Consider the following 14984-nt stretch of genomic DNA (forward strand, 5'->3'; position numbering starts at 1 on the left):
ATCTCCATAGCTCTATGCTGCCATGGGGACGCCAGAGAAAGTGCGATATTTCTTTCTAATATTTCCCTTTCTCTTAGTCCTCCATGGCAGGAATTTCCCTCCCCTGTTTATCCTTGGAGACTGAGATCAAACATGTATTTTGCTTGTTTGCTTTATTATAGCTATGTAAGAACAGTGACTGGAGGGTCGGTGAGGGAGCCCATCCTTAAAAGCAGACAAACTGGGAGTTCTTGCTCTACCTCCAACCAGATGAAGCAATAAAACCCCTTGGTCTATGATGCCATAGGAGCAGGGGTGCGCAAACTTGGGGGGGGGGAGGGGAGGGTTTCGGCACTTACAGAGGCCCCGTTATCTTCCCCATAACATTTAAATGCCCAGGGAGCGCGCGAGGCCTCTAACGCCCTCTTACCTGCTCTCCGGTGACGCATTGCCATAACAACGTGGCATCAGAAAAAAGTTTGCTCACCCCTGCAAAAGAGGACTAGGAGAGAGGGAGGTATGTCCCTCTATGTTCAAATACTTACAACGTGTTATTCCTTTAATACTATGTCAGCTATAATTCATATCTGTATGGATTACAAACTAAGCCCATAATTCAAAATAATAGCGAGTGAACAAAATACTTTAACAGGAGATAAATATTAAAGACATATGTACGCAGTTGGGCATCAGTGTTGGACAACCTAATTTATTAAATGTGACAACGTTTTTTCACTTATACCCCTTCAATAGTCTGAAGGCAAATTGCATGCATAAAAGAAGCCTTTAAACATTAAGAGGACAAGCTCCACGTGTCTACAGTATGCAATAAGCAGTCACAGACTGATCCCCCGGAAGGCCTCATGTTAACCACTTCTGCTGCAGGTCCCTCTAAAATTACAGAGGTTGTGAGCAAAGTCATCAACGGTCGACAGTCGTCGGCATGTTTGTCTTTGTGACGTACCTGTGAATGCAGGTTGACTCTTTGAAAAGGCTCGGGTTCCAACTTAAATAGATCACGTCATAGTACTGCCACAGATCTTCCCATGTGATCCAGAAAATACCTGCAAAGTACAAAATGCACTGTTCTACTTGCATGGCACTGCTTTATTCTTAGATCACACAGTGTCATTTCTGACTTTGCTAGCAATGTGAGAGACAAGTCTAAGCGCTAAACATTGTCAGAAATGAACCTAGGCCCCGAAGTGTTTACAACCCGAGCAGTTTAGCGAGAGACCAATAGAATTACATGTGACTGCATTGGGTTTGTTCATATGGTTGTGTGCAAGCAGAGTATGACAGCAATACAAGAGCACGTGAATAAACAAAGAAAGACTAAGTGCAGTAGGAAGAGCAGTGACAATATTATAACCAAATCATACCATCAATATATTTGTCCCCTCACTTTAATAATGGAACAGCATGAAACGCTCTAGACCACAAGCAGGATTAACTAGCTCTAAAGAACTTAAAGTGTCACAGGTCACACTATTCAATTTCACCAATGGCTATATGACGTAAGCTTGTTTGGTCAACGCAAGGCCGAGCTCATATAAGGCGGATCCTCTAGATTTGTTTGGTAAAGGTGCAGTACGACTTAGCAGGAATAAACAAATAAACAGTCTAATTCGCTTCCTAGGAAAAATGTAATCACCCTTAACATAACTGTCTTACTTATTACTATATTGTGAAAAATGACTATGAATCTGTTCTGGTCGGGAACACTGGAGTCCAGGACATCAGGTGCTGCTTATGGTTTTTCTTTTAGACTAATTGTAGAACCATAATTACTTTGTAAACAAAGCCACAAAAAAAGCGAGCTAACAATATTTACTGTTTTAGGTGCCCGTGTTTAAACTCCGAATCGGAAATTAAAATAGCCAAATCCTGCGGGTTCCATGAGCCAATAAGGAGCTGCAACGGATGACGTTGCGGTTTCCTATTGGATGACTGCAGGCACAATTATTTAATTTTTTTTTTACAAATCCAGGGAGTAAACCAGCAACTTAAACGGTAATCATCTTTTTACCTACAGTTTTGGGTTCTTTGAAAACAAATCCCAAGATTACAGCTAAAGATCATGATTAAACAGTTTCTGTGTTACCATTGTCAATTTTCTGAGCTGTTCTGGGGTCAAAGTTGAGGTATTTCTGCAATTCCGGGGTCCAGCTTTTCTCATCCTTCTCACAGTACCGGCCTTTCCACCGTAAATGACTCCAAGGATTTTTTAACTGAAGAAACCGGAGACCCTTAAAAATAATATAAAGGATCAATTAATTAAACTTGTGTAAGGCTACAGCGCACCTTGTGATGCCTTCAAAGAATTCTGTGAATGTGCAAAAAATAAAAGACCACGCAAATCTAATGTGCAATGAAACATTAATAATAAGAACTACAGCAGGACTCCGATAGTCTCATGCAAAAAAAAAGAATAATAATACAACATTGAAGAAGGATCAATGTTTCTGTCCAACCTAGAACCTGTCAGGATACAGTACAATAACATCCCTGTGAAATATATACCCACCCCCAAGATGCCAATACGTCAGAGAAGGTGACAAACCCGGAGCTCCATTTCTACACAGTATTTGGCCACTCAACCATCAAAACACCTGGTAAACCCAAAACCGTAAAATTCGTGCTCACAATGTCATAACAATAAATACATCCATTGCAGGAGAAAAGATCTGCCGGTGGATTAAAAGCTGAGCTTAAAGGCACATCATGTATTTGCTGTTGGGTGCAGCAAACATGTAATGAAAGGGACATATACAATACAGAGCTGGGTAATAGGTAAGTGGGTGGCTAAACAAAAATGTGCACAGCATCAGACCGATATTAGGCGATACCCACACTAGTATTACATTGCATATCTCTGAGTAAACATGTTGTTACATACTTTTCAGCAGAGTGAGCCGCAGATAAAACCTGTCCCTTAAGCCACATACTGTACCATGATCTACCATCAATATACCAAAGAATAGACTATTATGGGAACGACAGCAAGGCTTACATAGTATATAAACAAACATATAAAGAGTATATACAGAGGTACTCAAAATAGGACGCGTAACTGTGCACCCTGGGGTTATACTGCCACACAATAATGGCAAACCATGGGCAAATTACCACTAGTTTAGGCGTACTCCGTGTATAGTTCAGAGCAACAGGAAGTCCCCGTACGTCCATACATATTGTGGTCAACACTATCAGGGGGTAACCACAACACTGTATAAGTGCATATTATTCAAATAACATTCAGGTTCTCGGTTATCAGCTTTGTAATCCAATCTATGCGATATGTTCCCCTTTTTTGTTCTTGTTTAGCCACTTATATATTATTACCTAGCTCTGTATTATATATGTTCTGTTCATGAAATGTTGACTGTGCTCATCGGCAAATACATGGTGTACCTTCGAGCTCAGCTTTTGATCCAGCGGGAGATCTTTTCAATGGTTTTATTTCTTTGTATGACACTGTGAGCACTTTACGGCATTGGGTTTTCCAGGAGCTTGATGGTTGAGTGGCCCCACCCTGCTTAGCAACGGAGATCCTGGTTTGGCGCCTTCTCTGAGGTATTGGCACCTTGCGGGTGGGTACATATTGCACAGAGACGCTATTGTACCTCATCCTGACAAAGGTCTGAGGTTGGACCGAAGCGTTGATCCTCTTGAATGAATGTTGTACAGGCACACCCCGGTTTAAGGACACTCACTTTAAGTACACTCGCGAGTAAGGACATATCGCCCAATAGGCAAACCGCAGCTCACGCATGCACCTGTCAGCACATCCTGAACAGAAATACAGCTCCCTACCTGTACCGAAGCTGTGCGCAAGCGGGGAGACTATAGAGCCTGTTACAAATGCATTATTTACATCAGTTATGCACGTATATGACGATTGCAGAACAGTACAGGCATCAATAAGTGGGGGAAAGGTAGTGCTTCACTTTAAGTACATTTTCGCTTTACATACATGCTCCGGTCCCATTGCGTACGTTAATGTGGGGTATGCCTGTGTTACATACATGCTCCGGTCCCATTGCGTACGTTAATGTGGGGTATGCCTGTGTTACATACATGCTCCGGTCCCATTGCGTACGTTAATGTGGGGTATGCCTGTATTACATACATGCTCCGGTCCCATTGCGTACGTTAATGCGGGGTATGCCTGTATTACATACATGCTCCGGTCCCATTGCGTACGTTAATGCGGGGTATGCCTGTATTACATACATGCTCCGGTCCCATTGCGTACGTTAATGTGGGGTATGCCTGTATTACATACATGCTCCGGTCCCATTGCGTACGTTAATGTGGGGTATGCCTGTGTTACATACATGCTCCGGTCCCATTGCGTACGTTAATGTGGGGTATGCCTGTGTTACATACATGCTCCGGTCCCATTGCGTACGTTAATGTGGGGTATGCCTGTATTACATACATGCTCCGGTCCCATTGCGTACGTTAATGTGGGGTATGCCTGTGTTACATACATGCTCCGGTCCCATTGCGTACGTTAATGTGGGGTATGCCTGTGTTACATACATGCTCCGGTCCCATTGCGTACGTTAATGTGGGGTATGCCTGTATTACATACATGCTCCGGTCCCATTGCGTACGTTAATGTGGGGTATGCCTGTATTACATACATGCTCCGGTCCCATTGCGTACGTTAATGCGGGGTATGCCTGTATTACATACATGCTCCGGTCCCATTGCGTACGTTAATGTGGGGTATGCCTGTATTACATACATGCTCCGGTCCCATTGCGTACGTTAATGTGGGGTATGCCTGTATTACATACATGCTCCGGTCCCATTGCGTACGTTAATGTGGGGTATGCCTGTATTACATACATGCTCCGGTCCCATTGCGTACGTTAATGTGGGGTATGCCTGTATTACATACATGCTCCGGTCCCATTGCGTACGTTAATGCGGGGTATGCCTGTATTACATACATGCTCCGGTCCCATTGCGTACGTTAATGCGGGGTATGCCTGTATTACATACATGCTCCGGTCCCATTGCGTACGTTAATGTGGGGTATGCCTGTATTACATACATGCTCCGGTCCCATTGCGTACGTTAATGTGGGGTATGCCTGTGTTACATACATGCTCCGGTCCCATTGCGTACGTTAATGTGGGGTATGCCTGTATTACATACATGCTCCGGTCCCATTGCGTACGTTAATGCGGGGTATGCCTGTATTACATACATGCTCCGGTCCCATTGCGTACGTTAATGTGGGGTATGCCTGTATTACATACATGCTCCGGTCCCATTGCGTACGTTAATGCTCCGGTCCCATTGCGTACGTTAATGCGGCGGTCCCATTGCGTACGTTAATGTGGGGTATGCCTGTATTACATACATGCTCCGGTCCCATTGCGTACGTTAATGTGGGGTATGCCTGTATTACATACATGCTCCGGTCCCATTGCGTACGTTAATGTGGGGTATGCCTGTATTACATACATGCTCCGGTCCCATTGCGTACGTTAATGTGGGGTATGCCTGTATTACATACATGCTCCGGTCCCATTGCGTACGTTAATGCGGGGTATGTCTGTATTACATACATGCTCCGGTCCCATTGCGTACGTTAATGTGGGGTATGCCTGTATTACATACATGCTCCGGTCCCATTGCGTACGTTAATGTGGGGTATGCCTGTATTACATACATGCTCCGGTCCCATTGCGTACGTTAATGCGGGGTATGTCTGTATTACATACATGCTCCGGTCCCATTGCGTACGTTAATGCGGGGTATGTCTGTATTACATACATGCTCCGGTCCCATTGCGTACGTTAATGTGGGGTATGCCTGTATTACATACATGCTCCGGTCCCATTGCGTACGTTAATGTGGGGTATGCCTGTATTACATACATGCTCCGGTCCCATTGCGTACGTTAATGTGGGGTATGCCTGTATTACATACATGCTCCGGTCCCATTGCGTACGTTAATGTGGGGTATGCCTGTGTTACATACATGCTCCGGTCCCATTGCGTACGTTAATGTGGGGTATGTCTGTATTACATACATGCTCCGGTCCCATTGCGTACGTTAATGTGGGGTATGTCTGTATTACATACATGCTCCGGTCCCATTGCGTACGTTAATGCGGGGTATGCCTGTATTACATACATGCTCCGGTCCCATTGCGTACGTTAATGCGGGGTATGTCTGTATTACATACATGCTCCGGTCCCATTGCGTACGTTAATGTGGGGTATGCCTGTATTACATACATGCTCCGGTCCCATTGCGTACGTTAATGTGGGGTATGTCTGTATTACATACATGCTCCGGTCCCATTGCGTACGTTAATGTGGGGTATGTCTGTATTACATACATGCTCCGGTCCCATTGCGTACGTTAATGTGGGGTATGTCTGTATTACATACATGCTCCGGTCCCATTGCGTACGTTAATGTGGGGTATGTCTGTATTACATACATGCTCCGGTCCCATTGCGTACGTTAATGTGGGGTATGCCTGTATTACATACATGCTCCGGTCCCATTGCGTACGTTAATGTGGGGTATGTCTGTATTACATACATGCTCCGGTCCCATTGCGTACGTTAATGTGGGGTATGTCTGTATTACATACATGCTCCGGTCCCATTGCGTACGTTAATGTGGGGTATGTCTGTATTACATACATGCTCCGGTCCCATTGCGTACGTTAATGTGGGGTATGCCTGTATTACATACATGCTCCGGTCCCATTGCGTACGTTAATGTGGGGTATGCCTGTATTACATACATGCTCCGGTCCCATTGCGTACGTTAATGTGGGGTATGCCTGTATTACATACATGCTCCGGTCCCATTGCGTACGTTAATGTGGGGTATGTCTGTATTACATACATGCTCCGGTCCCATTGCGTACGTTAATGTGGGGTATGCCTGTATTACATACATGCTCCGGTCCCATTGCGTACGTTAATGTGGGGTATGCCTGTGTTACATACATGCTCCGGTCCCATTGCGTACGTTAATGTGGGGTATGCCTGTATTACATACATGCTCCGGTCCCATTGCGTACGTTAATGTGGGGTATGTCTGTATTACATACATGCTCCGGTCCCATTGCGTACGTTAATGCGGGGTATGCCTGTATTACATACATGCTCCGGTCCCATTGCGTACGTTAATGTGGGGTATGCCTGTATTACATACATGCTCCGGTCCCATTGCGTACGTTAATGTGGGGTATGCCTGTATTACATACATGCTCCGGTCCCATTGCGTACGTTAATGTGGGGTATGCCTGTGTTACATACATGCTCCGGTCCCATTGCGTACGTTAATGTGGGGTATGCCTGTGTTACATACATGCTCCGGTCCCATTGCGTACGTTAATGTGGGGTATGTCTGTATTACATACATGCTCCGGTCCCATTGCGTACGTTAATGCGGGGTATGTCTGTATTACATACATGCTCCGGTCCCATTGCGTACGTTAATGCGGGGTATGTCTGTATTACATACATGCTCCGGTCCCATTGCGTACGTTAATGTGGGGTATGTCTGTATTACATACATGCTCCGGTCCCATTGCGTACGTTAATGTGGGGTATGCCTGTATTACATACATGCTCCGGTCCCATTGCGTACGTTAATGTGGGGTATGTCTGTATTACATACATGCTCCGGTCCCATTGCGTACGTTAATGTGGGATATGTCTGTATTACATACATGCTCCGGTCCCATTGCGTACGTTAATGTGGGGTATGTCTGTATTACATACATGCTCCGGTCCCATTGCGTACGTTAATGTGGGGTATGTCTGTATTACATACATGCTCCGGTCCCATTGCGTACGTTAATGTGGGGTATGCCTGTATTACATACATGCTCCGGTCCCATTGCGTACGTTAATGTGGGGTATGTCTGTATTACATACATGCTCCGGTCCCATTGCGTACGTTAATGTGGGGTATGTCTGTATTACATACATGCTCCGGTCCCATTGCGTACGTTAATGTGGGGTATGTCTGTATTACATACATGCTCCGGTCCCATTGCGTACGTTAATGTGGGGTATGCCTGTATTACATACATGCTCCGGTCCCATTGCGTACGTTAATGTGGGGTATGCCTGTATTACATACATGCTCCGGTCCCATTGCGTACGTTAATGTGGGGTATGCCTGTGTTACATACATGCTCCGGTCCCATTGCGTACGTTAATGTGGGGTATGCCTGTATTACATACATGCTCCGGTCCCATTGCGTACGTTAATGTGGGGTATGCCTGTGTTACATACATGCTCCGGTCCCATTGCGTACGTTAATGTGGGGTATGCCTGTGTTACATACATGCTCCGGTCCCATTGCGTACGTTAATGTGGGGTATGCCTGTGTTACATACATGCTCCGGTCCCATTGCGTACGTTAATGTGGGGTATGCCTGTATTACATACATGCTCCGGTCCCATTGCGTACGTTAATGTGGGGTATGTCTGTATTACATACATGCTCCGGTCCCATTGCGTACGTTAATGTGGGGTATGCCTGTATTACATACATGCTCCGGTCCCATTGCGTACGTTAATGTGGGGTATGCCTGTATTACATACATGCTCCGGTCCCATTGCGTACGTTAATGTGGGGTATGCCTGTATTACATACATGCTCCGGTCCCATTGCGTACGTTAATGCGGGGTATGCCTGTGTTACATACATGCTCCGGTCCCATTGCGTACGTTAATGCGGGGTATGCCTGTATTACATACATGCTCCGGTCCCATTGCGTACGTTAATGTGGGGTATGCCTGTATTACATACATGCTCCGGTCCCATTGCGTACGTTAATGTGGGGTATGCCTGTATTACATACATGCTCCGGTCCCATTGCGTACGTTAATGCGGGGTATGCCTGTATTACATACATGCTCCGGTCCCATTGCGTACGTTAATGTGGGGTATGCCTGTATTACATACATGCTCCGGTCCCATTGCGTACGTTAATGTGGGGTATGCCTGTATTACATACATGCTCCGGTCCCATTGCGTACGTTAATGCGGGGTATGCCTGTATTACATACATGCTCCGGTCCCATTGCGTACGTTAATGTGGGGTATGCCTGTATTACATACATGCTCCGGTCCCATTGCGTACGTTAATGTGGGGTATGCCTGTATTACATACATGCTCCGGTCCCATTGCGTACGTTAATGTGGGGTATGTCTGTATTACATACATGCTCCGGTCCCATTGCGTACGTTAATGTGGGGTATGCCTGTATTACATACATGCTCCGGTCCCATTGCGTACGTTAATGCGGGGTATGCCTGTATTTGTTTTGCGTAAGACCACTGCGGCGCTGCTGTACAAAGGTTGGTTGGTGGACTTGACATGCACCCGTGGCGGTATATCTACAGTACCGTGAGGGCTCCTTACTCTGGACAATTAAACATGAATAATACTCCTAACAATGATTAAGGTGATAATTGCTGAAAAGTAGATCTGGATGTTGGCACCATTATCCAAATACAGATCAAAGTTGTTAGTGTTCCCATTGCGTACGTTAATGCGGGGTATGCCTGTGTTACATACATGCTCCGGTCCCATTGCGTACGTTAATGCGGGGTATGTCTGTATTACATACATGCTCCGGTCCCATTGCGTACGTTAATGTGGGGTATGTCTGTATTACATACATGCTCCGGTCCCATTGCGTACGTTAATGTGGGGTATGCCTGTATTACATACATGCTCCGGTCCCATTGCGTACGTTAATGTGGGGTATGCCTGTATTACATACATGCTCCGGTCCCATTGCGTACGTTAATGTGGGGTATGCCTGTATTACATACATGCTCCGGTCCCATTGCGTACGTTAATGTGGGGTATGCCTGTATTACATACATGCTCCGGTCCCATTGCGTACGTTAATGCGGGGTATGCCTGTGTTACATACATGCTCCGGTCCCATTGCGTACGTTAATGTGGGGTATGCCTGTATTACATACATGCTCCGGTCCCATTGCGTACGTTAATGTGGGGTATGTCTGTATTACATACATGCTCCGGTCCCATTGCGTACGTTAATGTGGGGTATGCCTGTGTTACATACATGCTCCGGTCCCATTGCGTACGTTAATGTGGGGTATGCCTGTATTACATACATGCTCCGGTCCCATTGCGTACGTTAATGTGGGGTATGTCTGTATTACATACATGCTCCGGTCCCATTGCGTACGTTAATGTGGGGTATGCCTGTATTACATACATGCTCCGGTCCCATTGCGTACGTTAATGTGGGGTATGCCTGTGTTACATACATGCTCCGGTCCCATTGCGTACGTTAATGTGGGGTATGCCTGTATTACATACATGCTCCGGTCCCATTGCGTACGTTAATGTGGGGTATGTCTGTATTACATACATGCTCCGGTCCCATTGCGTACGTTAATGCGGGGTATGCCTGTATTACATACATGCTCCGGTCCCATTGCGTACGTTAATGTGGGGTATGCCTGTATTACATACATGCTCCGGTCCCATTGCGTACGTTAATGTGGGGTATGTCTGTATTACATACATGCTCCGGTCCCATTGCGTACGTTAATGTGGGGTATGCCTGTATTACATACATGCTCCGGTCCCATTGCGTACGTTAATGTGGGGTATGCCTGTATTACATACATGCTCCGGTCCCATTGCGTACGTTAATGTGGGGTATGCCTGTATTACATACATGCTCCGGTCCCATTGCGTACGTTAATGTGGGGTATGTCTGTATTACATACATGCTCCGGTCCCATTGCGTACGTTAATGTGGGGTATGCCTGTATTACATACATGCTCCGGTCCCATTGCGTACGTTAATGCGGGGTATGTCTGTATTACATACATGCTCCGGTCCCATTGCGTACGTTAATGCGGGGTATGCCTGTATTACATACATGCTCCGGTCCCATTGCGTACGTTAATGCGGGGTATGCCTGTGTTACATACATGCTCCGGTCCCATTGCGTACGTTAATGCGGGGTATGTCTGTATTACATACATGCTCCGGTCCCATTGCGTACGTTAATGCGGGGTATGCCTGTATTACATACATGCTCCGGTCCCATTGCGTACGTTAATGTGGGGTATGCCTGTATTACATACATGCTCCGGTCCCATTGCGTACGTTAATGCGGGGTATGCCTGTATTACATACATGCTCCGGTCCCATTGCGTACGTTAATGTGGGGTATGTCTGTATTACATACATGCTCCGGTCCCATTGCGTACGTTAATGTGGGGTATGTCTGTATTACATACATGCTCCGGTCCCATTGCGTACGTTAATGTGGGGTATGTCTGTATTACATACATGCTCCGGTCCCATTGCGTACGTTAATGCGGGGTATGCCTGTGTTACATACATGCTCCGGTCCCATTGCGTACGTTAATGCGGGGTATGCCTGTATTACATACATGCTCCGGTCCCATTGCGTACGTTAATGTGGGGTATGCCTGTATTACATACATGCTCCGGTCCCATTGCGTACGTTAATGTGGGGTATGTCTGTATTACATACATGCTCCGGTCCCATTGCGTACGTTAATGTGGGGTATGCCTGTGTTACATACATGCTCCGGTCCCATTGCGTACGTTAATGTGGGGTATGCCTGTGTTACATACATGCTCCGGTCCCATTGCGTACGTTAATGTGGGGTATGCCTGTATTACATACATGCTCCGGTCCCATTGCGTACGTTAATGTGGGGTATGTCTGTATTACATACATGCTCCGGTCCCATTGCGTACGTTAATGCGGGGTATGCCTGTATTACATACATGCTCCGGTCCCATTGCGTACGTTAATGTGGGGTATGCCTGTATTACATACATGCTCCGGTCCCATTGCGTACGTTAATGTGGGGTATGTCTGTATTACATACATGCTCCGGTCCCATTGCGTACGTTAATGTGGGGTATGCCTGTATTACATACATGCTCCGGTCCCATTGCGTACGTTAATGTGGGGTATGCCTGTATTACATACATGCTCCGGTCCCATTGCGTACGTTAATGTGGGGTATGCCTGTATTACATACATGCTCCGGTCCCATTGCGTACGTTAATGTGGGGTATGTCTGTATTACATACATGCTCCGGTCCCATTGCGTACGTTAATGTGGGGTATGCCTGTATTACATACATGCTCCGGTCCCATTGCGTACGTTAATGCGGGGTATGTCTGTATTACATACATGCTCCGGTCCCATTGCGTACGTTAATGCGGGGTATGTCTGTATTACATACATGCTCCGGTCCCATTGCGTACGTTAATGTGGGGTATGCCTGTATTACATACATGCTCCGGTCCCATTGCGTACGTTAATGTGGGGTATGCCTGTATTACATACATGCTCCGGTCCCATTGCGTACGTTAATGCGGGGTATGTCTGTATTACATACATGCTCCGGTCCCATTGCGTACGTTAATGTGGGGTATGCCTGTATTACATACATGCTCCGGTCCCATTGCGTACGTTAATGCGGGGTATGTCTGTATTACATACATGCTCCGGTCCCATTGCGTACGTTAATGTGGGGTATGTCTGTATTACATACATGCTCCGGTCCCATTGCGTACGTTAATGCGGGGTATGCCTGTATTACATACATGCTCCGGTCCCATTGCGTACGTTAATGTGGGGTATGCCTGTATTACATACATGCTCCGGTCCCATTGCGTACGTTAATGCGGGGTATGCCTGTATTACATACATGCTCCGGTCCCATTGCGTACGTTAATGTGGGGTATGTCTGTATTACATACATGCTCCGGTCCCATTGCGTACGTTAATGTGGGGTATGTCTGTATTACATACATGCTCCGGTCCCATTGCGTACGTTAATGTGGGGTATGTCTGTATTACATACATGCTCCGGTCCCATTGCGTACGTTAATGCGGGGTATGCCTGTATTACATACATGCTCCGGTCCCATTGCGTACGTTAATGTGGGGTATGCCTGTATTACATACATGCTCCGGTCCCATTGCGTACGTTAATGTGGGGTATGCCTGTATTACATACATGCTCCGGTCCCATTGCGTACGTTAATGTGGGGTATGCCTGTATTACATACATGCTCCGGTCCCATTGCGTACGTTAATGCGGGGTATGTCTGTATTACATACATGCTCCGGTCCCATTGCGTACGTTAATGCGGGGTATGTCTGTATTACATACATGCTCCGGTCCCATTGCGTACGTTAATGTGGGGTATGTCTGTATTACATACATGCTCCGGTCCCATTGCGTACGTTAATGTGGGGTATGCCTGTATTACATACATGCTCCGGTCCCATTGCGTACGTTAATGTGGGGTATGCCTGTATTACATACATGCTCCGGTCCCATTGCGTACGTTAATGTGGGGTATGCCTGTATTACATACATGCTCCGGTCCCATTGCGTACGTTAATGCGGGGTATGTCTGTATTACATACATGCTCCGGTCCCATTGCGTACGTTAATGTGGGGTATGCCTGTATTACATACATGCTCCGGTCCCATTGCGTACGTTAATGCGGGGTATGTCTGTATTACATACATGCTCCGGTCCCATTGCGTACGTTAATGTGGGGTATGTCTGTATTACATACATGCTCCGGTCCCATTGCGTACGTTAATGCGGGGTATGCCTGTATTACATACATGCTCCGGTCCCATTGCGTACGTTAATGTGGGGTATGCCTGTATTACATACATGCTCCGGTCCCATTGCGTACGTTAATGTGGGGTATGCCTGTATTACATACATGCTCCGGTCCCATTGCGTACGTTAATGTGGGGTATGTCTGTATTACATACATGCTCCGGTCCCATTGCGTACGTTAATGTGGGGTATGCCTGTATTACATACATGCTCCGGTCCCATTGCGTACGTTAATGCGGGGTATGCCTGTATTACATACATGCTCCGGTCCCATTGCGTACGTTAATGTGGGGTATGTCTGTATTACATACATGCTCCGGTCCCATTGCGTACGTTAATGTGGGGTATGCCTGTATTACATACATGCTCCGGTCCCATTGCGTACGTTAATGTGGGGTATGCCTGTATTACATACATGCTCCGGTCCCATTGCGTACGTTAATGCGGGGTATGCCTGTATTACATACATGCTCCGGTCCCATTGCGTACGTTAATGCGGGGTATGCCTGTATTACATACATGCTCCGGTCCCATTGCGTACGTTAATGCGGGGTATGCCTGTGTTACATACATGCTCCGGTCCCATTGCGTACGTTAATGTGGGGTATGTCTGTATTACATACATGCTCCGGTCCCATTGCGTACGTTAATGTGGGGTATGCCTGTATTACATACATGCTCCGGTCCCATTGCGTACGTTAATGTGGGGTATGCCTGTATTACATACATGCTCCGGTCCCATTGCGTACGTTAATGCGGGGTATGCCTGTATTACATACATGCTCCGGTCCCATTGCGTACGTTAATGCGGGGTATGCCTGTATTACATACATGCTCCGGTCCCATTGCGTACGTTAATGTGGGGTATGCCTGTATTACATACATGCTCCGGTCCCATTGCGTACGTTAATGTGGGGTATGTCTGTATTACATACATGCTCCGGTCCCATTGCGTACGTTAATGCGGGGTATGCCTGTATTTGTTTTGCGTAAGACCACTGCGGCGCTGCTGTACAAAGGTTGGTTGGTGGACTTGACATGCACCCGTGGCGGTATATCTACAGTACCGTGAGGGCTCCTTACTCTGGACAATTAAACATGAATAATACTCCTAACAATGATTAAGGTGATAATTGCTGAAAAGTAGATCTGGATGTTGGCACCATTATCCAAATACAGATCAAAGTTGTTAGTGTTTCAACATGTTTCTCGTTAAGAACTGCAAAGTCATGTAAGGAAAGCCGTTCCAAAGCAAAGGGTTATAATCATCCAATGTGTCATTTAATACACTGAAAAATGGGTGTGCAATAAA

At 46.2% G+C, this 14984-nt stretch overlaps 1 protein-coding gene across 1 annotated transcript in view; it reads right to left on the bottom strand.

Moving 5' to 3' along the window:
* The window catches only part of CAPN7 (calpain 7), a 76405-nt gene that overhangs the window by 30168 nt on the left and 31253 nt on the right, over nt 1–14984 (bottom strand). The window contains exons 13-14 of the mRNA XM_075587080.1: nt 2084–2228; nt 944–1043 (exon numbers count right to left, since the gene is read on the bottom strand). Of these exons, the coding sequence (XP_075443195.1) occupies nt 944–1043; nt 2084–2228 (245 nt within the window). The remainder of the gene's footprint in view (nt 1–943; nt 1044–2083; nt 2229–14984) is intronic.

This window comes from Ascaphus truei, chromosome 2 (genome assembly GCF_040206685.1).
Source record: "Ascaphus truei isolate aAscTru1 chromosome 2, aAscTru1.hap1, whole genome shotgun sequence".
In the NCBI taxonomy this organism is placed as follows: Eukaryota; Metazoa; Chordata; class Amphibia; order Anura; family Ascaphidae; genus Ascaphus; species Ascaphus truei.